The sequence below is a fragment of the Fundulus heteroclitus genome, chromosome 8 (genome assembly GCF_011125445.2).
Source record: "Fundulus heteroclitus isolate FHET01 chromosome 8, MU-UCD_Fhet_4.1, whole genome shotgun sequence".
NCBI classification, from domain to species: Eukaryota; Metazoa; Chordata; class Actinopteri; order Cyprinodontiformes; family Fundulidae; genus Fundulus; species Fundulus heteroclitus.
Genome location: NC_046368.1, coordinates 25,330,760 through 25,356,888, shown reverse-complemented (window position 1 = coordinate 25,356,888; position 26,129 = coordinate 25,330,760). Strand labels below are relative to the sequence as shown.

General features: G+C 39.1%; 2 protein-coding genes across 3 annotated transcripts; one reads left to right on the top strand and one right to left on the bottom strand.

The window, feature by feature from the left end:
* Positions 1-868: 868 nt before the first annotated feature.
* Positions 869-14,934, top strand: LOC105918028 (complement component 9). 2 transcript variants are annotated; one of them, XM_021310843.2, is made up of 11 exons: positions 869-980; positions 1,085-1,175; positions 1,301-1,451; positions 1,541-1,688; positions 4,308-4,446; positions 4,517-4,738; positions 7,436-7,676; positions 7,790-7,921; positions 8,139-8,314; positions 14,370-14,604; positions 14,692-14,934. In XM_021310843.2, exons 1-11 carry the CDS (start codon positions 907-909, stop codon positions 14,850-14,852), a joined length of 1,770 nt encoding a protein of 589 aa, XP_021166518.2. In that variant the 5' UTR covers positions 869-906; the 3' UTR covers positions 14,853-14,934. The 2 variants fall into 2 exon arrangements, with proteins under 2 accessions (XP_021166518.2, XP_012708465.2); XM_012853011.3 differs by having other exon boundaries at positions 14,689-14,934.
* Positions 14,935-23,210: 8,276 nt separating this feature from the next.
* On the bottom strand, positions 23,211-25,826 carry gas1b (growth arrest-specific 1b). Its single transcript, XM_012853015.3, has one exon. The coding sequence runs from the start codon at positions 25,449-25,451 to the stop codon at positions 24,648-24,650; it is 804 nt and encodes a 267-aa protein (XP_012708469.2). The 5' UTR covers positions 25,452-25,826; the 3' UTR covers positions 23,211-24,647.
* Between the last annotated feature and the right edge of the window lie 303 nt (positions 25,827-26,129).

The window sequence follows — 26,129 nt, the reverse complement described above, 5'->3', positions numbered from 1 at the left end:
TTTATTTAAAGTTGTAAAATTATTGGTATGAGACCACTGCATTATTGCTTGTGGATTTGCTCTCATGGCAGACCAAAGAAATGGCCGTCACATTTGCTTATCTTAACAATTTTTGATCTTTGATTATTGTGTTTGATGTTCTTTTAAAATCTGTCATTTACCAGAAATGCTGAAGATATCCTCTAGCCTTGAATGGCCTAGTCAGGCAAACAGAGATAACGTCTGGCAACTGTGAGTGCTCTGGATTGCACAGTATATAGATACACGCACAGTATTCCAAATGTGGAATATGTTCAGAAAAAAAATCCCATACTGAATTCTTTCTGGAGGTTATGTGAGGTTATATTATCCTGTGTAGGCCCCGGAGGTTTCTTAGAGAACATTAGTGAACATCAAGAAGACCAAGGAACACAGAAGCTGGGGATGAATTCACGATAATGAATTTTAAAGCACTGTCAGGTTGTGAAACAATTAAAATTGTCTACAGCGGACAGATCTGATGGAATGGAATAGATCAAAAGATTTTCATTTTTTAAAATGGCCTGGTCAAAGTCCATACTTCAATACAACGGAGAATCCGTGGCATAACTTGAATACTGACAGAAGACAGTTCTACAAAGTGTTCACTCTGATAGGGTGAAAATAAATTCACACCTCACTTTTTTTCTGATGTTTATTGAAAAGATAATTATTACTGTAAAAAAAAATTAAGCTGTAGACGTTCGTTAACAGAACAAACTCTGCTTCGGGGGTTTCTGAGCACCAAATCAATATTGCTGCACATGAAATCCAAACCAATGATTGTGAAAACAACAGCACAAAGTTTTTTGCAAGGTAATGTAATGATTAACACGGAGGCAGTTTAAAAGGCCAAATATTACCTTTCTGTGCTTTCAAAGGTTCAAGATGAGATTGGCCATCGCTCTCCAGCTGAGCCTCAGCGCCCTGTGTTCAACTCTGGCATTTTTCGATGGAGGATTGTATGTATACTCTTTTTAAGATGTTGCCTTTTTTGTCTGATTCATCAATCATTCTTTTTTAACAAAGCTACGATAACTGACAGATTGTAATGTTCTCATATCAGGGGAGCAGTACTGCCTGAACCTGCTGCTGTAAACTGCCAGTGGAGCCGCTGGTCCGAATGGAGTTCTTGTGATCCTTGCACAAAGAGCAGAGTACGTCTGCGGTCAGACAGAGCATTTATGACTTGCCTAATAGACTCATTTAAATAAGGTTTTTACTGATTATGTGATGTTAAGAAGTGTGACAAAGCCTTTTTTATATATATTTCGGCCCTCAGAGGCGTTCACGAGGCATAGAGGCGTTTGGCCAGTTTGATGGGGAATCCTGCATGGAGTCAATAGGTGACAGACAGGCCTGCCAACCGTCAGAATCATGCTTGACTCCAACTCCTTATCCTTGCAAACAATCGGAGTTCCGGTGCACTACAGGTACTGGGGGACTCTCATAAGTCGCCTACACTGTTCATCTATGCTCTGTTTCTCTGGGTCTCACCAGTTTTATCTGCATCCGTGTGCAGAGCTGCAAACATGCATCAGAAAGAGACTAGAATGTAACGGGGACTACGACTGCGAAGATGGGTCGGATGAAGACTGCGAGCCAACCCGCACGCCCTGTGGGGCGTCTGTCTTTGAAAATAATGAGCAAGGCAGGACAGCAGGATATGGGTGAGCATTGTAAAGCGCCTCATTGTGTTCTAGTTACTGACAGGAACTGTGGCCAATGACATTTTCACAGTGTTCATAAAGACCAGATGCCTGGATTAGCTCCATGAGAATTCAACTCAAAAAGCAGATGTTTTAAGATAAACTAAAAGAACTTACAGAGTTAAGAAGATAAAACTTTCGCCATGTGCTGATATTTGGAACGTAACTGCTGTAGAAAAGCATAATGCAATATCTAGAAAGGATTCCACAGGGAAAAAAGGAATTTATTATTTGCGGTTGCACAGCACAGCTAACCTTTGTTCTTTCGAGCTTTTTATCAACCACACTGTTCAACATTAGGACTCTTAAACTGAGTATGATACATTGAAAATGAGAGGTGATCAATTTTAGATTTTAAAGACAGCTAGCTGCTCATTCCTAGCACCACTGTATAGACAAATGCATGTAATGCAGTCAAAAACAGACTCAGCCCAGTTATCCTGGCAAATTAGGCTGATTTGACTCCGTGGTTCTCCACAGAACCTTGGGTACAAAGTCATTTCAGAGTTTCATTGCATCTTTTTACATTTATCATGTGAAATTCATGTGTGATTTAAATCCAACTCACAAGGCCATACCATCATTTATATGTGAGTGATTTCAGTTTCCCTGGGCTACTTACAAGAGGTCCTGGAGTCTCATTTATACAGCTTGCGTACATACAACATGGGGCATGAAACTTGTGTACGTCACTTTCCACGCAAAAATTGGGATCTAAAAAATGTGTGTGTGTTTTAGAGACGGGGAAAAAGGGCAACGCAGATGGTAGTGAATAGCAGCAAACCTGCATGATGATTCCTCTCATTCAATTTCCCTCCATATCAGACTTTAATCATAGATTGACTTCATTATAAGCTTTCTGCAGTTGATCATGCTCGCTGATGACACATAACTACATATAAGCACCCTTTAAAAATAAAAATAAAAGAATGCCTAAACCATCTGAAATCTGAAGTAAAAGTCTGCACAGCATTTCATCAGGGTTCTCTTCCATCCCATTCCTCTCCCTGATGATCCCCAGGGTGGCGTGTACCACAGGTTAGCAGATTATTGTGACAAGGTGTGCTGTAAACAGTCAAATACATTTGTGCATAATGCTGCACGGTGAATGCATTGGCACGGCTGGAAACCTTGTAAATTGGAAAATTAGGAGGGAATGCACCTTTAGCTATCAAATATTTCCTGATCAATGATGACAACTGACTAATATGACGCTTTAGACTCCAAGCATTGCATTCTGCTACAACAACCCCCAGAGCGCAGAGAAAATGTGTGCTCACCAAACAGCACTCAGCTAAACGGCCTGTCAGCTTTTAAACTGCTTTTTGCAGGGATTTATTTTATTTATTTATTTTTGGAGGGGGGTTCTTTGTCATCCTGGGGGATACCTCTCATTCCTCCTGGTCTCCCTCCATCCTCTGAATGTCGATCTGAACGCTCAGCCACAGAGGAATTTCAACATGCCGAACATCCGTTTAAAACTGCAGTCAAGTTAACTTTTTAAGTTTTTTTAATGTGTTCAACATATGTACTTTTACCTCTGATTTTCACATTCACCAATTGTCTTCTTGTGATTTTTTTCCCAGCTCTTGCTGTTTTTCTACATGGTCACCATTTTACCCATTTTAAATACACATTAACATTCATGAAGTGCTTTGCACCAACCATTTATTGTTAAATCCGGGCCGTGGTGAGGAATGAACCTGAGGTTGAACCTGGTACGCAAACTTTCAGATAAAGCTGTGATCTAAAAGGGAATTTGCATGCTTGTGTGCATCCACATGGTTTTATTAATCAGATTTCTTTTTTTCTTTTTTTTTGCCGTACGCCAATTCTTTTTCTTGTCATATGTGCACTTTTAGAATGGATTCTACGCAAAGTTTTTTTAAATTAGACCCCCTGTCCGAATGTAGGACTTTTCAGCAAGCATGGGGCTTTGTATAATGGGTGGGGCTGTGTGCAGCAAAACGAAACATTTCGCTGCTTGGAGGAGTAAGGAAACTGGTTAATTTATCACTAAAATGTAGTTTTAAAACATTTTTAAGCAAGAAAGCACACCTCAAACTTCATCTGTGCAGTCAGTCTCTCAAGGCTATATGCCAACTTTGAATCTGTTTTCTGACTTGTTGGGAGCATGCTGACAGGCTGGTCTCACTGGGGAGCTGCAGTGGGAAAACCCTGTTGGTGCAGCGTTTAGTTAGCCAGACAGTGAGACTCTTGGAGAAACCCTGCTTGTGTTCATCAGTCCCATCTCCTATGAACCTGTCAGACTGGAGAAACAGTCTGACAAATGTGAGATTTCCCAAAGGCATCCTCCCGTTGCTAATAGCTATGCCTGGCCAACCAACCCCGGAAGCCACGTACGCCTGACAAAGGAAATCTCACCTCAGATTGAGAAATAGATTCTTTAAATAATACTGAACCATATGAAATTCATTTACCCGTTGACAATGGAGCCAATGCATGCTATAGCAAAGAACAGAACAAGGCCATGACACACCTGCAAAATTTGGCACTTTTCTTGACATGCAAGCAAACATAATACAATACTTTAAAGTAACCGTTACCTCCATGCACCAGGATCAACATCTTAGGTGCAGATCCTCGAAGGAACCCCTTCAATAATGATTACTTCAATGGGAGATGTGATAGGGCGAGGAATCCATACACGGGGAAGTACGACAGACTTCCCTGGAATGTGGGTGTGCTCCAGTATGAGGTTAGTCCCAGCAATGTCTCACCTGCGAAGAGGTGTTGGATTTCTCGCTGAATGCTTCCTATCATTTCAGACACTAGTGGAAGAAACTGCCTCCAAAGAAATCTATGAGGACACATACTCCATTGTGAAAGAAATGCTGAAAGAGACGACCTTTAAAGTTGATGCTGGATTTTCCTTCAAATTTACTGCAACTGAACCATCCCTGGCAAACACTACTATTGGTGCTGAGGCAGGGGCTGAGTTCTCAAAAAAAAATGTTCTAAAAGAAGTTACAGAGTACTCTGTCATTAAGGTAAGTCATTCCCTGACCAATCAAGCTTATTTTGAAGACGCATATACAGTGGCCTGCAAAAGTATTCATACTCATAGAACCTTTCCATATATATATATATATATATATATATATATATATATATATATATATATATATATATATATATATGGATAGTAACCCAAAGTAGAATGGAAATTATGCATGATTTCTTTTTTTCTATAAATAAAAACCAGAAAAGGGCATTGAGCAAAGGTATTCAGCCCCCCTGAGTCAATGCTCTGTGGAACCACCTTTTGCTGCATTCACAGCTAAGTGTCTTTTAGGGTATGTCTCTACCAGCTTGGCAATCTAATGAATAACATTTTTCATTTCAGTTCACTTCAAATTTATTTATATAGCGCCAATTCATGAAACATGTCCTCTCAAGGCATTTTACAAAGTCACCCACCTTTTGATCATTCTTATTTGCAAAACAGCTCAAATTCAGTCAGATTAGATGAATAGTGTTTGTGAACAGCAGTTTCCAGATCTTGCCACAGATTCTCAATTGAGTTTAGGTCTGGACTTTGACTGGGCCACTCTATCACCTTGATATGTTGCGTTTTAAATCATTCCATTGTAGCCCTGGCTTTATGTTTAGGGTGGTTGTCTTGAAACCATCGTTTCCACTAACAAAAGCCTTCAAAGCGGTTCTCTGGTGGTGGCGTCTCTGATTTTACTGGCACAGTGTCATGTTTTGTGATGAACCCGAACACAACCACGCACTGTTTTGTGAGTTTATTGAAGATGATGAATAGTAGAAGATGAAGGCCAGAGTTCAGACCAGACGAAAGCAGGAGGCTGTTAGTGGCTGGGGCTGGCAAGCTGGACGGAGCCAGAACATGGAGGCAGCAGGACCAGCAACACGGCAGAATGGAGACTTGAGAACCAGAACTTGACAGCAGCACGGCAGAGTGGAAACTTGGAACCAGAACTAGCCCAGCAGTATTATGCACCACGACTAGGGGAATACTTGCAGTACCGGAGTGAGATCAGAACTAAAACCACAGCAGGCAGGCGGAGATGAAGGGACTTCGGGCTGGACGAGAACTGGATGAGGTGGGCAGCAGTAACAGAAGTTAGCAGAGGTAAACAGTACGATCTGACAGGGAAGAGCTAACTGAGGGAGGTTTAAATAGTAGTGATGACAGGTGGAAAGAGTCCTGGCTTGATTAGTGGCTGACAGGTGTGGATGATTAGTGGAGCATGGGATCTGGAGCAGTATGGGAGGCTGAGAGTGCCCTGAAATGTCCATGGTGCAGCAGGCAAAGCTGCACCATGACACACAGAGTCTCTGTCAGGGAGTTGGTTTGTTTTGCCCGATCTGCAACCCCGACGGGACGGGGGTAAGGCGCTTTCGGCTCAGCTACTGGTCAGCTACCAACTACGTTGGGACTGTGGCAGGACCAGGTAAATACCCCTTGCTGCGTTAAACTTTTTTACTCCATCTCGAGACACTTCCGGGGACAGCTTTAGCTGGGGACAGGTCATCCAAAACGGGGACTGTCCCTGTAAATCGGGGACGTCTAGTCGCCCTTGCTTCCTCGCTGCGACCCGCCATTGCTGTCTGAATCCAAACAGTTGCTTCTCTGATACATCGCATCTACTAAAATCCCACCCAGCGATCCTGATGGGCTCGTCCATTTTATGTGGTATTGAAATCCCTCCCAATGGCAGTGATACCAGATGGATATGTGGAGCAGTGTGGAGCTCAGCGGATCGAAATCCATCCGGCGAAAGTCAGGTTAGAACCTCCGCCCCAGTCTCAAGTCTTTTGCCGACTCCAACAAGTTTTCTTCCAAAATTGCCCTGTTTTTGGCTCCATCAACTCTGACCATCTTCCCTGTCCCTACCGAAGAGAAGCACCCCCAGAGCATGATGCTGCCACCACCATATTTGACAGCTGTGATGGTGTGTTCAGAGTGATGTGCAGTGTTGGTTCCCTGCCACAGATATTGTTTAGCATTTCTGGCCAAAAAGTTCAATTTTGGTCTTGTCTGACCGAAGCATCTTCTTCCACGTTTGCTGTGTCCCATGCCTTCTAGCAAACTGCAAACGGGACTTCTTATGGATTTCTTTAAACAATGGCTTTCTTCTCGCCAATCTTCCATAAAGACCACAGTTGCCATGGCGACAGATCCTCCCACCTGAGCTGTTCATCCAGAGTCACCATGGGGCTGATCAGTGCTCTCATTGTTCTACCTGTAAGTTTAGGCGGACGGCCTTGTCTTGGTAGGTATACAGTGGTGCCATACTCTTTCTATAGTGCTCCTTGAGATGTTCAAAGCTTGCCGAATCTTTTTATAGCCTGAGGCTGCTTTAAACCTCGCCAAAACTTTATCCCTGTCCTGTGTAGAGTGGACTCTATTCAGTCATTAGCAATCATCAGGCAACTGCTGATGGCAATCGGTTGCACTCAGTGAAAAGGGAGCTGAATACCTTTGCATCCAGCACTTTTATCTGTAAAAATGTTTTTAAATTATGCATATTTGTATTTCTACTTCACTATTTTACTCCACTTTGTGTCGGTCTTTCACAAAAGATTCCAATTCAATATGTTTATCTTTGTTGTTGTAATGTGACAGTACTGTATGTGGAAAAGTTCAAGGGGTATGAATACTTTTGCAAGCCACTGTATCACATTTGTGCCTGTCTTACTGCTTCTAATCACTTTAGAACAAGAGCTTTATGAGGGTAAAAGGTAGAGTACAGCTGAGCACCTACAGGATGCGCTCCCGTGAGCTCAACGTTGCTGAGGAGTTCCTAATCCATGTTAGATCCCTTCCTGTGGTATATGAAAAGGGAATTTATTTTGCCTTTCTGGAAGACTATGGAACCCACTACACAAAAATTGGAAAGTCTGGTGGTGAATATGAGTTGATCTACATTCTAAACCAGGATGCCATCAAGGCAAAAAGTATGTATCCGCGCCGTTAATTTAACTCAAACCCATTGCCTCACTCAGGCCTGTCTGCTGAAAAGGTAGGTTATTGGTACATAATTACAGAATTTACCTCTTGATTCTTTCAGATATGACACAAAGAGGCGTCCAAACCTGCGTCAAAGCGGGGATCTCAGCAGACTTTGGTTTTCCAACTGGAGGTAGTGCAACAGCACACGTCCGACCTGAGTACTGTGACAACCCAACAAATACCCAAACAGGTGTCTCTTTCTTTCCTTTTTTGATCAGACAAATTTTTACCACATATTTTTCTTAAGTCACATGCCTGCTGTAAAAGACCTGCCAATGTCCAAACAACCATGGCTTTTATTTTTGATTGGGTACACGTTGAAACAACATATAAATTAAACCATGTAACATTACAATTTTTTTTAAATGTGATCATGATATGAAAATGTACTTTCCTATTCTGCACAGCTACTGCTGAAGGAAAGGCATTGGTGGATAAGGTGATGACTTCAGTCAAAGGAGGAACTCTTGAGACCGCTGTTACTATGAGGGCTCAACTTAACAGGGAGGGGGTCATGAATATAGATGCATACCGAAACTGGGCCAGGTCCATTGCAGATGTCCCTGCTCTGATTAACAGTGAGGTAGGGATGATGAAGTGATGACCTCAAATTTTCGTTATCAGTCTGTTTCAGACAAATATGTTTTCAAAACAATTTTTTGTACAATGTGATGAGGCTGTGTTTGCTTTATCAACTATCCGTGGAACTGTGCTAAAGACAATTATGCAACAGCTTCAATGTAAATGCTCCATTGAACACTGAGCAAAGGATAGACATTTGTCCACCTTTTCTAAATTTCCTTCTTCATGCTATACTTATAAAACAGCACTGCCAGGATATTACTGTTTGAACTTATCATCAGGATACTTTGCATTCTAGTGGCATAGAAGTTATTGCTGAATTAGATGTCATCATCTCAGCTAACTTCTGAGATTAAAGGAGAAATACACTAGACGCGTTACAGCATGTAATCGCGGCACAGCAGAACATCTTATGGTTAGCTTTCAATTTTGATCAGTCAAGATATTTGCACTAGATGCATAATCCGCAGGTTCAAAGCGAGTATTTACGTTGTGCTGCGCCTAAATTAGGTTGAAGTTCTAATTTCAGATGCTTATACACCCCTGTTTGGCAAGGAATAAACAGGAAAATGACATCTTGTGTCAAAGTTGTGATGCCTTTGGCTATCGAATCTTATTGGCCAGAGCATGGTAGAAGTCTCCTTGTTGACCCTGCTGATTGATAGGAGTTACTCATTATCGCCGAACTCTCTGCCTTTCCACTCCCAACATTTCATCAACTAACAAAAGAAAGGCCGAGGTGCGCCTTCTACCTGGTTCTCTTTCTACAAAACAATAAGCAAAACCAAAAGTTGTTCATTTCTGTACACTCAATCAGCAGTTATTTGTAGTTGGGACAAGCTAACAAACTAGAATTTGGGATTTTTAATCATATGGTCAAGATACAGACTTTTAGGTTATCAAAACATAGGGTATATTACTGGTAATTTAATTAATTAACCATGGGGCGAAGGTTGTTCTCTGCAAAAAATAACAAAAAAAACCTGTGGAGCATACTTTGCAGCGTCTGGGGTAAGTTTCCGCTTTTAAAAACACGCGTGTAAGCCGCACCGCTACTTCACGTGCCCAGTGTATTTACTGTTTAACATTGCATTCAGTTTGTCTTGAAAGTTCATTTCCAGACCTGGGAATGCCATCACACCGGAGCTAAGTGTGTTTCATTGGCAAATCCTGAAATGAACAGGATTTGCTTGTTGTCACGCTACTAAATGTAAACTAAAATGTGTTCTCTTCAAATACAGGGCAGTCTCTCGTATCATCAGCTGTATTCAATTATACACTGTTTAAAGTTATTTTATGTTAAGTAAATAACTCTCCATCTGTTAGGTATTGTCTGGTGAATATCAGCTCTAGAGCTGATATCAGGACAATAGTTGAAAAGGTGATTTGAGCACTGGCATTCTTTTAACAGCAAACTCAAGACACATATAGAGTAAATGACAACTTCTCTTCAAGTTCAAGAATTTATTAACAGAAATAAAATGACCATTCAGAGAACATCAGTATATAATGCTGGCTATCTGAATTAACACTATATCTCAATCAACAAATTCTCTATACGAGGCTAGTGAAGCTTCACTAACCTACTAAGCAAAATGAAGATAAAAAGCAGCTAAGGAACTATGTACACACTAAAAGCAACAAAATACAATACAAAAAGGTTGATGATCATCATCAGAATGCGGCTGATGATGATCATCAAATGTGTGAGTTCCATCAAATACCTAAGGTAAACTATACCCTTTGGTGCAAAAACATTCTAGGTAGTTTGTGTGTGGAGGGAGGGAGAGAGAAAGAGAAAGAGAGAGAGAGAGAGAGAGAGAGAGAGAGAGAGAGAGAGAGAGAGAGAGAGAGAGAGAGAGAGAGAGAGAGAGAGAGAGAGAGAGAGAGAGAGAGAGAGAGAAAAAGAGAGTGGCCACCATCTCACACAATTCACACTTGGACACAATTACCCAGGGTAAAAACGTGATGAAAATATTTGGATATTGAATTCAAGACATTTTGGAGAGATGACATGAAGGAAGGCTATGAAATTAGTAATTCAATTGCCCAGGACACACAACCAACACAATTGAAGACAGTGAAAAACGCTGAAGGCACACAATTACTTAACATGGCAAAATATACCAGATATTAGACGTCTTAAGCTTACAAAAGTGTAGTAGCTCACACTGTAGAGATTGGGGGCACATTCCGAAAAAATCTAAGAGGCAAGGCTAACGCCTTCGACAATCTTAGCTGCTACGCGGACATGTCTTAGCATGTCCCTATGCTAGCCAAGCTGCAGCAAAATATGAATTATCACAGTTCAGTAGTAACAAAGAATAAGCTTACAACTTACCTCTACATGTTTTTTTTTTCAAATTGGAGGGAGAGTTCTTGAACGCCAAAATAACATGGGTCTTGGGTTTGCAGAGTTTGCATTGCATTTTCCACGAGTCTTTTTTTCTCCCGACTATTTCAAAAAATTCTTTGACAAAGGGCCAAGGATGCGGGAGGTCTTGTTGGTCTCAGTCTCCATCTCCCGACACGCTCTCGCCTGTGTCCGACCTTTCGACATCTTTTTCTGAATCTGACATTATTGTAGCATGACATACACTTAACGTTTGCTGTTTGAAGAACACCTGCTTCTGATGATTTCCTTTCGTGTCAGCACAAATTTGACGAATAGCTAACCAATGAGTGTTATATGACTCATCCAATTACACTAGTTCTCACTAGGTGTGGATGGCGCCGATGATCTGCATTGGATGGCGCACATTACGTGAAATAAATATTTATAAATATTAAACTGAAGCCAAGAGTAACGAGTAAAGTTTGTTTTAAAAATGTAAGGAATAGAAAGTACAGATACTTGTGTGAAAATGTAATGAGTAGCAGTCAGAAGTAGGAAGAAAAATAAGTAATGGAGTAAAGTATAGATACCTAAAAAGTGTACTTAAGTACAGTAACGAAGTATTTGTACTTCGTTACTTGACACCTCTGAATGGTGGTGATTATAAGGCTCTAAACTTGTAATGGCTAAATACCACTAATGCATTTATTAATTAGCTGTTATGAACTCATTTATGCCGGAACAAGATTATCCGATCAGCTTCTGACTGATGAGATTCATCCAGCAAGCTATGAGTACCCCAATATAACTGCAATTAGAGTTTAAACTCTTACTACATATCACCACCATGTCAGATGTTAACACGAAAAGTAGTAACTCTATATTCTGAAAGACCATGCAACTGTGAATTGGAATGAACACAAACAATTACTATTCCACAAGTTGCTGCTTTTATTGAACCAAAAGCAATTCCCTGTTACAGTAATTCTATGATTCAACAACCATGGGACTCTACTCACTACTAAACCAAAACATGCACAATATATGTGGAAATAAAAGTCAAAAAATGGGTTAAAATAAGAGGCAGCAAATCTTAGTTCACTCGGTTGTTTAAACATCACATCAAGACGTCGGCACTGACGCAGCAGCATTAAAAGACAAACAGCTTTGAGAATGCAGCTGGACTCTCAATGTTTTCCAATAAGCTAGCTACAGCTTAGCCAGTTGCACCTCTCCAAGATGGCGACTATGACGACACGTGATCCTTTATGCATCACCTTGCGTGATACAGAAAGGGGGAGGTCTTAATGACATAATCAACGCTTACGCTGATGTGTGGTGGCACATTGATTAAGAGGCGGCCCGAATGAGACATTCAAGAGAAGAGCGCAAACCGAGGTTCACAAAAAGATTTAACTGATAATGAGAAAGCAAAGAGAGAGGGAAAAAGATGGGAAAATCGGCTCTCGGCGGAGCCACTTATAAGAACCGCAAATCAACACAGCCAAAATCACTTTCAAAATGCATGCACATACAACAGGAAATATTCAGCAATTAAAGCACTACATCTCGGAGTAAACAAGAATTAAACTAAACTCCTACTTCTGCCCAGGCACACCTAAATCACCTTACGGGTGAAAAGAGAAATAAAAAAAGGGGGGGAAAGCCCTGTTACTTGTGTTGTCTCAGGGAATGTCCCGGCTCCAAATCCGTGGGCGTCCTGGAGCGCTTCGGCGAGCGCACATCCGTCAAGCAGCAAGGAAAGGGGGGGATCCCGGAGTCTCCCTCTGGGCTGTTGAGACGCTTTGTTCGGCCAAAACGAAAGCGCAGTCCCTTTACGATCACCGGGAGATAAACGGCTCTCAGTCTTCGATCGAAGTGGGCTAGGAAAAGTACTTATTAGAATCGACCTTCTGCATCAGCAGTGCAGGGATGGAGTTGCTTTGGTAAATCTCGGTCCAGCGAGAAGTTCGAGCATGTGGCGCGTGGGGTGGAAACCCACGGAGCCAAGTAAGAAGAAAGAGTCGCAGTGTGCGATCGGAATAAATACCTTCCCAATAGTAACGTTATCTGTCAACTGTTGTTAGGGCTGTCGACCATTTTGGGCCGTGTTGCATAATGGGAGTTGGTGGCCATTTTGACCACATTGCATCCTGGGAAATGCAGTCTGTCACTTCCCGAACTAATGCAGGCTGTCACATCCTGAACTGGCATAACAATAGCACTGATGGCACCCTGCTGAGGGGGCAGATCCTTGGTGCCTGTGAAAGTCCCAAACTTCTTTTACTTCCAATTCAATCTGATTTTTATTTTCGTCATGGCCTGGTGGCACAACACAGCCGCTAAAAGATGTATCTGCAAACAGCATTTGTACCATTATTCATGAACAACTGGTTTATTAAAATACAAACCCTCAGAAGTGCTAATGAATAGGTAAAACCTGCTACCTTCATTGGGTTGATATGAATGGCAGCCATATTGAGAATTGAACCTGGGGCTGCTCATGGATCTGCCACCTCCTATTCAAGATTTCAGCTTCAGGGGACTTTGTGCTTGTATTTCAGAATGGGGATCTAAAATATTTAAAATATAAATGAAAAACATAACACAAATTGACGTCCGCAAAAGTACTGAAAACTACTAAACATGTCCACAGTAAATAACTTTTTGCCAGAGCAATCAATCAGTAAGTTTTTGCTTGCCTTTAAAACATTGGCTCATTGGACTTTTAAATCATAATACCAATGCTATACCCCTGTGCAGCACTGGTAATACCATCTTCTTCATTTATAACAAATAACACTATTTGCTTCTCAAATAGTGGGACACGCCCCCTTTGTCCATAGGCCTTCTGAATAAATCTAAATGAGACAACAGCACTCTCTGCTGTTTAGTCTGTCCCTGTGGTCAGTAGTATGATGAATACATTTAATAAACTCCTAAAAAGTGCAAAACTTAATGTAACTGAAGTTTGTCTTTAATATTAATGATATTACTTCTGCCGTATGAGGTTCATAGCTAGTTAAAAGTTGACTGCTTTTAAATTGTTGTTAATATTTTATAGTTAATAAAAGTGTGGCAATGTTGAAACATTCTAGTTGTTAGAAACCATTGTTTTATTTCCAGATAATTTCCAGATCGACAGCTTCAATGCATTAAAACAGAAAATGATAACAGTTACAACAGAAAACATTTGAGAACCACTGTTCTATGTAATCAGAAGTGGTAGGTTTGTCATGTCAGCTGTGTTATTTTTAATTCTGGAACTGTCCTACACAATAGTACTGTAAGGCTAACATTTCTGTTCGGAGACATATGAGAAGATGGGATATTTCTGGCAGCTGTTTTATTTTTTTTAGATAATGTGGATGATTCTTTGCATGGTTTTGTTTGCAATAAACTAATTTATCTGCCAGCCCATTCAAGAGAGAGCTACAGACCCACAAGCTCTCAGTTTATAGCTGTCGTTCAGGGGTCAATTAAGCTTCAATTGAATGCATTACATGCTAAAAAAAAGTACTCATTTTAATGAGTACTTTTTAATTTTAATTTTCATTTTAATTTTTATTTTAAAATAAGTACCCCAGTACTTATTTTAAAATAGTTTCCCTTAGGATTAAGTGGTTCCTTGGGTGCACTTTTAAGATTGTTAACCAAAACTTGTGAATAGATATATTTGTCATCTCACCTGCTGAAATACATATCTTGTCATTTCTACCAGGCTGAGCCCATCTATAACTTGATTCCACTGGACACGCCCGATGCAAATAACAGAATTTCAAATCTAAAGAGGGCTATAGAAGAGTATGTTGCTGAATACAACATATGCAAGTGTAAGCCATGTCAAAATGGAGGTACTCTTGCCCTGATTGATGGAAAGTGCATTTGTATGTGTACTGGCCAATTCGAAGGCCTGGCCTGCCAGAACTACAGGGCAGATAAGGCTGCAAACCAAGGTAAGAAAGTTATAAACATACAACCTTTTATCTGATTCATTTAAAATGTTTTTCATTGTATGTGTTAATACAAACAATATTTAGCAGGCCAAAGGCCCACCGTGCTTCAGGAAGGCAACTGGTCCTGCTGGGGGCCCTGGTCCCCGTGCAGTGGAGGGAAACACAGTCGGACACGTCACTGCAGAACCGATGGACTCAGTGAAACTGTCAAATGCAGAGGAGAAGCTACTAGTGAAGAATACTGTTGAAAAGCATGATTTGTTTCTCAATATCCTTGTCTGTTCAAGTATGAACTTAACTAATAAAATCGACATATTAGGCAAAATCTGACAATGAATCAGTTTTTTCAGACAAAAGCAAAAAAAACGATTTCATCAATGAAATGTTTCTGGTTGTTAGGCTTATTTGATTATAAGACAAACCTAATTCAAGGAAATACAAAAAGCCATATTCAAATCTCGATTTGAAATGGATTTGTGTTAATAGGTTAGGAAAGCATTTACTTTCTCACATGGGGCCAAATTAGATTAAGCATTAATAAATCAAATCCTCATTTAAAAAATACATTTTGTATTTACTCAGGTTTTCTGTGTCTGACCACTAAAATAACAGTTCATCATAATAACTTTCTAAGTTCTTTAAAAAAAAAAAAATAGCCATTAAAATGTACTACAACACTTTAACAAATGCCCTCTAAAACATATAGGAAAATGAGCAGTGAAAGTACTCTTGAGGAGAAAATTTAAAAGAATTTAAAACCTAAAATATTAAGCTAGAGCTTATCGCTGCCTCTATGTGGGGAGCAAATGTGCAACATTTAATGAAATTAAAGTGCCAATGGAATACATGTGTTGAAGCTCGACTATTTGGATGAACACTTTCTAAACCAAAAAAACTAGAAAACAGGATTAAAAAATAATTTAGTAATTTTGTTTCAGTCCAGACATTTTATCGTTGTATAATATCTCACTATGAATGATAGTTCACCTTTTTTTATTTAAAGTTCTAAAATTATTGGTATGAGACCACTGCATTATTGCTTGTGGATTTGCTCTCATGGCAGACCAAAGAAATAGCCGTCACATTTGCTTATCTTAACAATTTTTGATCTTTGATTATTGTGTTTGATGTTCTTTTAAATTCTGTCATTTACCAGAAATGCTGAAGATATCCTCTAGCCTTGAATGGCCTAGTCAGGCAAACAGAGATAACGTCTGGCACCTGTGAGTGCTCTGGATTGCACAGTATTTATAAATAAATAAATTTTACAAAAGTTCAAAAGGTAAATGCTTCTGCTAATATCTGTGCCTCAAGTCTTCCCCTTAATGGAAGCATTTTTATATCTTGTGTCATCACTTAAACAGAGCAGGCTAAAATCAAAAGAAAATACATTTGTGCATGCGTGTTAGTTGTGGTGGGATAAAGGTGGTGGAAATAACCACATAGGGTGGGGGTGGGGAGGCTGGTGATGGCCTCTGACCTTTAAGATGTCAGTATAATAGAGCAAAAGTTTGGTACCCCATTGAGCTCCAAGGACATCCCATTCACTCTGCACAACAATCCAGCCTGAAGCCATTATCTTAGTCTAAGAGAGTTTTGTTATTTGTTCAGGCTGCAACAGAGGAGTGCACACAAAATAATGAACCTTCTGTCCCTGAATAGACTGCCTACTTCTTCAATACAAATATTGACATTGACTAAAAACTCAGTAAGTAGTAAAAAATGCAACATTCAGAATAAGTTGGTCAATAAGCAGGTTATGTTTAAATTGTTCTCAATAATATAGGTGAGACATTTTTTGACATCTCAAGCTTATTTCAGAGACAATGTTACATAGAATCCTGTATGTCCAAATAAAGTCACAATTTTTTAAAGGTGGGGAGGAAACTAAATATTGACAAAGCATTTAAACTACACACACACACACACATATACACACACACACACACACACACATATATATATATATATATATATATATATATATATATATATATATATATATATATATATATATATATATATATATATATATGCATATATATATATATATATATATATATATATATATATATATATATATATATATATATATATATATATATATATATATATTAGGGCTGGGCAACGATTAAAATATTTAATCGCGATTAATCGCCCTGATTAATCGCGATTAATCGCATTTTATTTACAAACTCCAAGAATGAATTCAAAAGTAGTGTAAAGAGCACTTTAATTTTAATGTTCTGCTGCCATATGAAGTGTTGTAACATTTGTAGCACTTATTTTATACTGGATATTTTCAACCCATCTATTGAATTTAGTGCACTAGTTGATCTTTTCTTCATAAGAGAACAGCAAGCACTGCAGCCAAAATATGGCCTTTTTTGACCTGCTGTATATTAGCCAGTCCCTAAGCTTGATGTATCATGAAACTGTTTACCTTTTGGGTTTTGTGTTTTTTATTTCATTATTACAATTAAATAATAATAATAATAATAATAATAATAATAATAATAATAATAATAATAATAATAATAATAATAATAATAATAATAATAATAATAATAATAATAACAATAATGTTATGTTCAGTGTTTTTTCGCTAATCCACCTCTTATATATTTCAATCCTTATGTAATTTTGTCTGTGTTATTATTGTTGTAGTAGTTGTTGCTTTTCACGGAATCACAGAGACGGTCTGGAACGGAGCGGACACGTTCAAGTGCGGAGGATGTGGAATTTGGGGGTAACTTGGTAACAGGCATTGTAATTGGAGTATCCAACAAAAAACAGTGACAGAGAGCATATATGCTGAGGGAGGAGTGGAGAATGACATAGGATGATGGTGAGGTACACAGAAATCAATATGGGGGGATTTAGGCAGGAGGTATTGATGAAATGAAACTAATTCACACAGAAGAGCTGAACTGACACAATAAAACACTTAATCAATGGAAAATGATAAATACGAATCAAGGGGAATAAATTAAAATACACACAACAGAACACAGGAATAAACCAAGAAACTAAACGCAAAGTAGACCACGGGGAAATGAAGAGAGAACTAACAACTGAACTTGGGATTTGTGACTATGAAAAATAGCTAAACTAAATGTTCATTTTAACATTAACATTTCACAGAATAAAGAAAACTTTTGAGATAATGCACTACATTTTACTTACTAGAAGCCCAAAACACATTCCAAAAATTTTGATTTTTCCACTGCTTGAGAATATATGTATATTGCTCTGTTGGCTGAGCAGGCTTTGAGCACCAGAGCAGTAGAGGCCCAGATCTACCACACCAGGCAAGATCCCAGGTGCAGGCTATCCAGAGAAACCATCCAGCATCTCACTGCAAGATACTAGCAGACAGGGGCGGTTCTAGACAGGGGGCAACAGGGGCCTGTGCCCCTGTAGAACTGTTCCTGGCCCCTGTTATGGCCCCTGTACTAAAAACATGATATTAAATTTCTTAGGATGATAAATGCTGACAAAGAGACCGTGACTGACTGGTCATTTGGATCAGTTGTATTTTTTTCTTTTATGTTTTTACCCAGTAATAAAATAACAAAATAATTAAAAAATAAATATTAATAAAATAACAATAATTAAAAATTAAGATGTTTCACGTTAAGCTCCCGCTGTATTGAGAAAAGATCAGAGGTCTGCAACCTGCAGTTCCAGAGCCACAATTGGCTCTTTGGCTTACTTAATATATTAAACGATGAAATGTTGACCTGTTAAGTTTTTTTCCTCCCCAATCTTTTGTTCTGTGCCCCTGTGAAAAAAAACACTGGCCCCACCCTGGCCCCCCCTGCTAAAGTTGGTCTAGAACCCCCACTGCTAGCAGGGAAGGAATACATGGAACATCCTAACCAATTGGCTGGCATAGTGTACAGAAACATCTGTATATACCAACTGGAGACCTCCAGGTCAAAATAGGGGTCACATCCCAAGGTGGTGGAGAATGACAGAGCTAAGATCTTGTGGGACTTCCATATTCAAACAGACAAAATAGTAATGACCAACCAACCGGACATTGTGATCATTGATGTAGCCATACCGAGTGATGGAAACATCGGGGGGAAAAAGAGCAGGAGAAACTAGAGACATACCAAGGCCTTGGGGAAGAACTTAAAAGAGCCTGGAAGGTGAAGACAACAGGAGATGACTATGGTGATCGGAACACTCTGGGCAGTAACCCCCACTCTGAAAAAGTGGCTCCAATAGATACCTGGAGAAACATCAGACATCTCAGTACAGAACAGCGCAATCTTAGCAACAGCTAAAATCCTTAGAAGAACCCTTAAGCTCCCAGGCTTCTGGTAGAGGACCCGATATATATATATATATATATACATATATATATATATATATATATATATATATATATATATATATATATATATATATATATATATATATATATATATATATATATACACACACATATATATATATATATATATATATATATATATATATATATATATATATATATATATATATATATATATATATATTTATTTTTTTTTTTTTTTTTCCTGTGTGAGAGTGTGGTTTCCCTGCACTTGAGTCTGCCCTTTTTCCCACCCTGGTCTCCGACAGCATGTTGGATTGGACTGCCACAGCAGATTACTCCACACATCTGTCCCAGCACCGTGGAAATGAAGTTTTGCATACTTTTAGTTCTGTTTTGTGCTCTTTCTATCGCTCTTTAAGCATTCTCTCTTCAATGGGACAGCAGGAGGGAAACATGGGAAGACAATCCCTCTCCAGCACATCCACCAAAAGCCACCTGATTGGCTAACTGAATATCCCTTCCCTGTATCATGATTCAGCGAGGCATAAATGCCCCCCTCCCCCATCCTTCAGCACACCCTGGACCCTTCCCCCATAAAGTATCCCTCATAAATCAACCCCTTCCACCACCATTCCCACCTCTATAAAGCATGAACTCCCCCACCCTCAACCCCAGCACCCTCTTGTAACCTCTAATTACTTTGGGTCACTGGGGTTTTTTCAGCTCACTCTTCTCAAGCTAAATTTGTTTATTTATTCTCTTGTTACCAAAGTGGAGGTTTTATAAATGGGTAAAACCCTTTAAAGCAAGAGCATATGTGTAGACTTTAAAGAATAATACAGCTGACAGTAGCTGATGCTATAATAACCATAAGGTTTATCCTTTTATCACAGCCTGTAAAAAGTTTAAAGTGGTTTATGACAAACCTGTAACAAACTCCAAATTAACCCTTGTTATAACAACCCTTGTTTATTTTGAATTAAACTTGACGTTATACCTGGTATATGTATATTGAGTTATATTTGGATATTTAGACTTTTTAACAGACTGAAAACCTATGTGTAGTTGTGATGATATAAAATTATATAAATCAAATTTAACATACATGGAATAACTCAAGAGATATCAAATACTGTGAAATTGGCTCCCTATATTAACATAGTATTTTCTTTGTCAATGAAATGTTCAGTGATAAATATTTGCAAATATAATAATTTGCTGATTTGTAACCTGATGATATCTCAGCATTTCTTGCTTTATACTTTAAAAGGATTCTCAAATTATTTTCATCAAAATTATCGTTATGCCCATGACACACCTTCTCTTTCATGTTTCACATAAAAAAAAGAAAAATAAATGACACTATGGAAAATATTCAGCTGACTGAGTGCTGCAGGTCTCTCACACGGCACACATGTATGCCGCTGCTAAAGAATCTATGTAAATGCAGAGGTTGGTAGTAGCTAGTTACATTTACTCAGTTACATTTACTTGAGTAACTCTTTGAACAAAATGTACTTTTAGGAGTAGATTTACTACACTGCACTTTTTACTTTTACTTGAGTCATATTATTACTCAAGCATTGCTCCTCTTACTTTAGTAAGATTTCTGGCTATCTGCTGCGAGTAACTTCACTTATAAAGAACATACTTGCTTTAACAAAAATGCACCAGAGAGGCAAAAACCTGGAGTTTATGTTAAGTGAGACTTCTTATTTGAATCCAAGCTATACGTTATTTAAATATTCATTTCATTGGAATTGAAGATCCCTGCTCTAGAGGGTGGAATACAGTTTATTCCTTTCCCAAAACCTAGAAGGAGTCTAGAAATTTTTAAAAATTTGATATGTGGCCGACCTGAGCAGCTTAACACAGTAGTGATCGATGGTATGTTCGTCTGTATAAAGGTAACTCAGTTTTTCTTTGTAATTACATTGTATGCTTACTGGTTAAATTAAATTGTAATGCTTGATGCTAGTTCTGCTGTGTTTTACATGTTTTGGATATATGTATGTTCCAACTTCTGGTGGCATAAATTGAGTCTTTGTTAGCCATGATCAGTCAACAGGACTCTATTTTAAGTTACTAATGTATATTTTAAGATGGGTAATTAAATTTGGACTTTAACGTTGATTTCTCCTCAGCTGCTTTGAAATAAATATATTGACTTGATGTACAACTTGTTTGAATTTTTTCCCTCTTTCTTTAGGGAAAAATGCCTCGGGTAACGCTGTGAGCTTCACTTTCACCACCATTACAATGTCTTAGTTGTCGGGGGTTAGATCAGTCTGGGATACACTTCCGCGTGGGTGCAGCAGTCTTACAATTGCCGTCATGACAATTACCAGACAGGTCCAAATAGTCTTCAAAGAACAGATATTTAAGTTTTTCATTCAATGACAATCTCAAGAAGACACTACAAATTGGGATCTGAAAGGCTTATTTTAAAAAGGCCAGATTGGTAATTCTGTTTCCACACTGAGAAAAACAACAATCCTTCTTTTCTTCAGAATCCAAAGATAATTAACAACTTAAAGTAATTACACTCATTAAATACCAAATTTGTGCGCAATTTGTTTTTTTTTTACGGGCAAACGCCAAGAAATGGTCACTGCAGAGCGCAACATTTGTTACGTCCTTTAAGAACTGAAATCCAACGACAGCTTATGTTTCAAGTAATTTTGTAAAGTAAGCCAACTATTTCTTCATCGATGGTTCAACTGAAAAGGACCTCTGAGCATTAACCTGTTAAACTAGATGTTAAGCGAAACAAACGAGGAACTGCACATGGAGCATCGGCAGGACCTTGGCCAAGCAATGAGTATGAACTCTCTCACATCACTCTTCTCCTCAGTCCTCCGCTGGGACAGCTGTCTTCTCTCTTCCTCCTCTCCATGTGAGGGGTGACGGAGTGAATGAAGTGCCCCGAACATTGTGCTGCTGCCCCATTGTGTGTTTTGCATCTGCATAAAAGAGGTGCCACTCGACTTTTCCTCCAATCAATGGCTTGCATTGCAGATCTTTTTTTTCTTTCTTCAGAAAAGTAGAATAGCTGCCACCGATGGTTTTAAAACCCATTATTACAAGTGAAGGAGGGGGCAGTTTTTTCTTTTTTTTTGTAAATCTTAAGAGAGTTGCCTGAACAAAAACATGAACCACAGGAATGTATGTTGCAAACATCTGAAAAGTCTAGAAAACTATTATCTGAAAAAAACTTTCATTTATTCAAGCAACCATTCTCTTGAATACACTCTTGCACTTCCAAGAATAACTTAAACAGATGATGTAAAATATGCCTGGAAAATGTGCTGCAAATAGATAATATACTTTAAATTCTTTATGCTGATAATTATATATGAAGCTCTGGTGAATGCTTCTTATTTTGGTCCTTTAACATGCAGTATATCTGTACTCATCTCTGTATCCCATGTACAACTAATGCCTAAGATCAGAATCAGATTCTTCTGAATCAACTATTTGTCAATTTGTGAGAACGTCCAATGATTTAAAGTATTTTTCTGTATTTTACTTGTTTGTTTGTTGTAAGGTTTGTTGTAAGAAAATTTGTTTTAAAACTCCAAAAAATAACATGTACCTGTAGGGGTTGCTAGTCATTTGTCCCCTTCATTATGTCATCCTTTTGCAAGTTTGGCCATTTCATGGGACTTTTTTGGGTGCTTTCTGCTGTGGGACACTTTGTACAAAATGTGTGTCAATTTGTATTTGATGGGGGGAACATTTCTTAACTTAATTGTCATGCTTTAAGTGCACTTTAAGGAAATATGGACTTATAATTACCAGCAGGGGGTAGCCTACAGCTTTCTTTTCTTTTCTTTTTTTCTTTTTTTTTTTTTGCTAGTGGTTCATATTCTATCCAGTTTGACAACCAGTGATTTAAAATAATGATTAAATGTGATTATATAACTCCAATGCATATAAATATTGTAGCTGGAGGTCACTTAAGAGTTATTTTGGTTTGATTAGGAGTCATAAGCTGTCATATTATAACAGTCAGCTGGTTTCAAACAATGTGTCAGAACCAAAATGAATGGGAAAAGGTGTGATAAAAAGTTTTAAAAATATATATATCCTACAATTATATTGAATGTTGGATTCAACCATTTTATGTATGTTTTTCCCCATAATCCAACTAAAAAGACCAATAACCTTATATGCAATGGTTAAGTGCATAAGACCAAAATTCTTTGTTTACTAAATCAAAGCAGGAAGGGAGGAAATGAGAAGACTGTACAAACTGTCAAAGCAAACTGGTCAGTCCTTAAAAAAACATTGAACATTTGAATGAGGCAAAAATCCCTTTATTTAATATAGTTTTACATTCATTGGTCTGTGTTCATAACGGGCACATAAAACCTCTGCTCAAGTCACAGGCAGATTTTTCATGAAGACAGAGAGCCAGCAAAGTCAAACTAACCAACTGAGCCCCTTTTTTTGGCTCCAACATCCCCAACAGTGTGAGTTATCCTTTCTTTGGTCTGTTTGAACATGTATTCATCAGGAATTAACACTTGCGTCTTAAACAAACATCCGTGTTTACATAGACAAGTGTGTCATTCTAAGAGCTTCGTATAGCAGATGTCAGAGTCTGCCCTGGGGTTAAAACATATTTAGGTAGCTTAAATGAACTTTGGTTTCTCTCAAAAGGAAGTGACTGCTTATTCGGGGACTTTAGGCACTTGCAGACAACACATACTTTCTTCATATGTGAACACAAAGGCACATTGCCATACAGTGCAACTCTTTTTTAACATACAACAAAAACCCATATAGACATATTTTTACATTCTTATGTGACGTTTAAAAAAATTACACTTATGGAATGGGCAGTTTCCCAACTTTAATATAAAAAAATTTCTGGAGACTCATTTAGAGAAACGTCATTTGAAAGCCAAACTAGGGTACAAGCAAACTTTGCAGGTGCTTAGGACCCTCAGCTGGACTGAGGACCCTAACAGCACTGGAGTTTAATCTGGGCTGGTATGAGACTTTTATCATATGGTAACTTTGCATTAAAAACGGCATTGTGTCCGTATTATTACAAACATTTAAAATCTACATTAGCTGTTTTTAAAGCACAATAGCTATTTTTTATTTATTTTTTTGCAGCTGTTAAAACAGTTTAGCATCCTGTGTCTTATTTATTTAACTATTTTATCCGCAGTATCCATTTAATATTATTTTGATTTTATAATAAGACTTAGGCAAATCTATACAATCAATACCTGCTAAATAGTGTACTGCTTTTGAAGTAAATGTTCTTATTGCACTGAACAATATCTCTTAGCAGAAAAATCAGGGGAGTTTCTCTATTTTGGTGCCAACTACTGTTAGCAATACAAAACCATGAGTCTGGCTTCAGGGGGAAGTTGCCATTATATTCTCCACAGGGAACTTTGAAAATGTGACTTCACTGTACATATAAAATGCAGAGATCTAAATATTTAACTTCATAATTTAAAAGTAATATAAACAGTTATATTTGAATACCAATTCAATCATTTATACAGCTTGTTTTCACTAGGGTTGCATTTCTGTGACCTCTCCCCCTTTCACTATAAACTCTGCCCCTCCTCCCCAGCTCTCCAAGGTTGGTGGAAATTAATTGCTTTCACTTTTCTGCAAAGCAGGGACCCCAAATGCTCAGGGCCTGATTAATGCTCGGACCGGCCCTGGTCGACTTTAATTTTCTAACAAAAATTTTATTATTAGTCATTCAAATCAATCCCGTGAAAATGGTTATGAATATCAAGGTTTGTATTTGTGTTTGATACGTTGGGAAGCTGCTTGAATTGTCAACATACTGATAATCATCCTGGTACGCGTCATCTTCCTCTGTGTCCTCCTCAGAGTCTGAGAACCCGCTCCCCACGAACCTGTCGCTGGAATCGGAGCACAGAGTCTTCATGCTCAGCTTGATGTACTCGCAGATGTTTCTTTCGGAGCCGTCGCAGATGCAAGCGTCAAGCTGCTGCGCCTTCGGGATGGAGCGCATGTTGGCGATGGTTTTGCGGCAGCTCTCCGAGCACTTCTGCCGCCCGAAAAGTTTCCGGCAGTGGAACAAATAATCCCTCATGGCCGAGCTGCATGCTCGGTCCGTCTCGCACTGCAACCGGGCCTCGGTGCAGCCCATGGTGCTGGTGCGCGGCACGCACGGGTCGATGGCTTGCTGGGTGCTCCTGCACACCGGGTCCGTGGCGCAGTCGCAGTCTTCCAGATCTGGGCCGTTCCGGGTCAGATTGAGCTGAATGAGCGATGATATGCAGTGACTGGGACACATCCTGCCTCCGCCGCTAATAACGGACGCGCAGGCGTTTAGGTACTGGTCATATGCGTAACGGCACTCGGGTTCTCCGTGACACTTGAGGATGGCTTTCCAACACACGGGGCGACGGTTATGGTTCGGAGATCCACCACAAAAACCGATGGCTATAACCAACTCGCAGCATATCAAAAGTAGAATCCGCTCCATTAATATGGCACAGCTTAATTTATCCACTTGGTGTAAAACTGACTTCATAAGAGCGCCTCCATCATAAGCTCTGAATGAGACGGGTCGTTGCTCATCTCGTCACAGATGGTGGTTTAAAGGCAGTGAAATGCCGCAATAAAGTCCACAACTTCCCACCCAAAGTGCATAACTTTGGAAACTCTGGAAGCAAAGTTGAAACATGATCCTTTCGGGTCTGTCTGTCCCCGGCGCTCCGAGGTCCCAAAGGTGACAAAATAAAATCCTTAAATACACCTCAGCGAGACGATTCCAGAATATTTACAGTTTACCCCAAAGTTATCTCGAGTTTTGTTTTCCGGAGAGGATCCGCGGGCCCACATAAGCTCCAGCCTCCAATCTCTAATGCGGGTAGTGCAGCTACAGCCTGATTTGGTTTGGCAACATCAGCGGCTGATTGGTCCGCTGCAAACTACAGGGATTCAGTCGTCACCTATTGTGGTCGGTGACGCAAGCTGCTGTGGCGCTGCTCTCGTCTTGAAAAGAAAACTGCAGCATAAAGATAAAACTTTTAAAGAAAGATAGTTGTAGAGACAGACATATCTTTAAAAAAGGGGGGAGCATAAACGTCTTTTATTTTATTTTAGTTTTTTTTCTGCGACTGTTTTATTTTACTGCCCAGTTTTGACAAGTAAAAACAAGTACACCAGCATCCAGGATTTACTAAAGGGTATTTCCTTCTTCTTGATT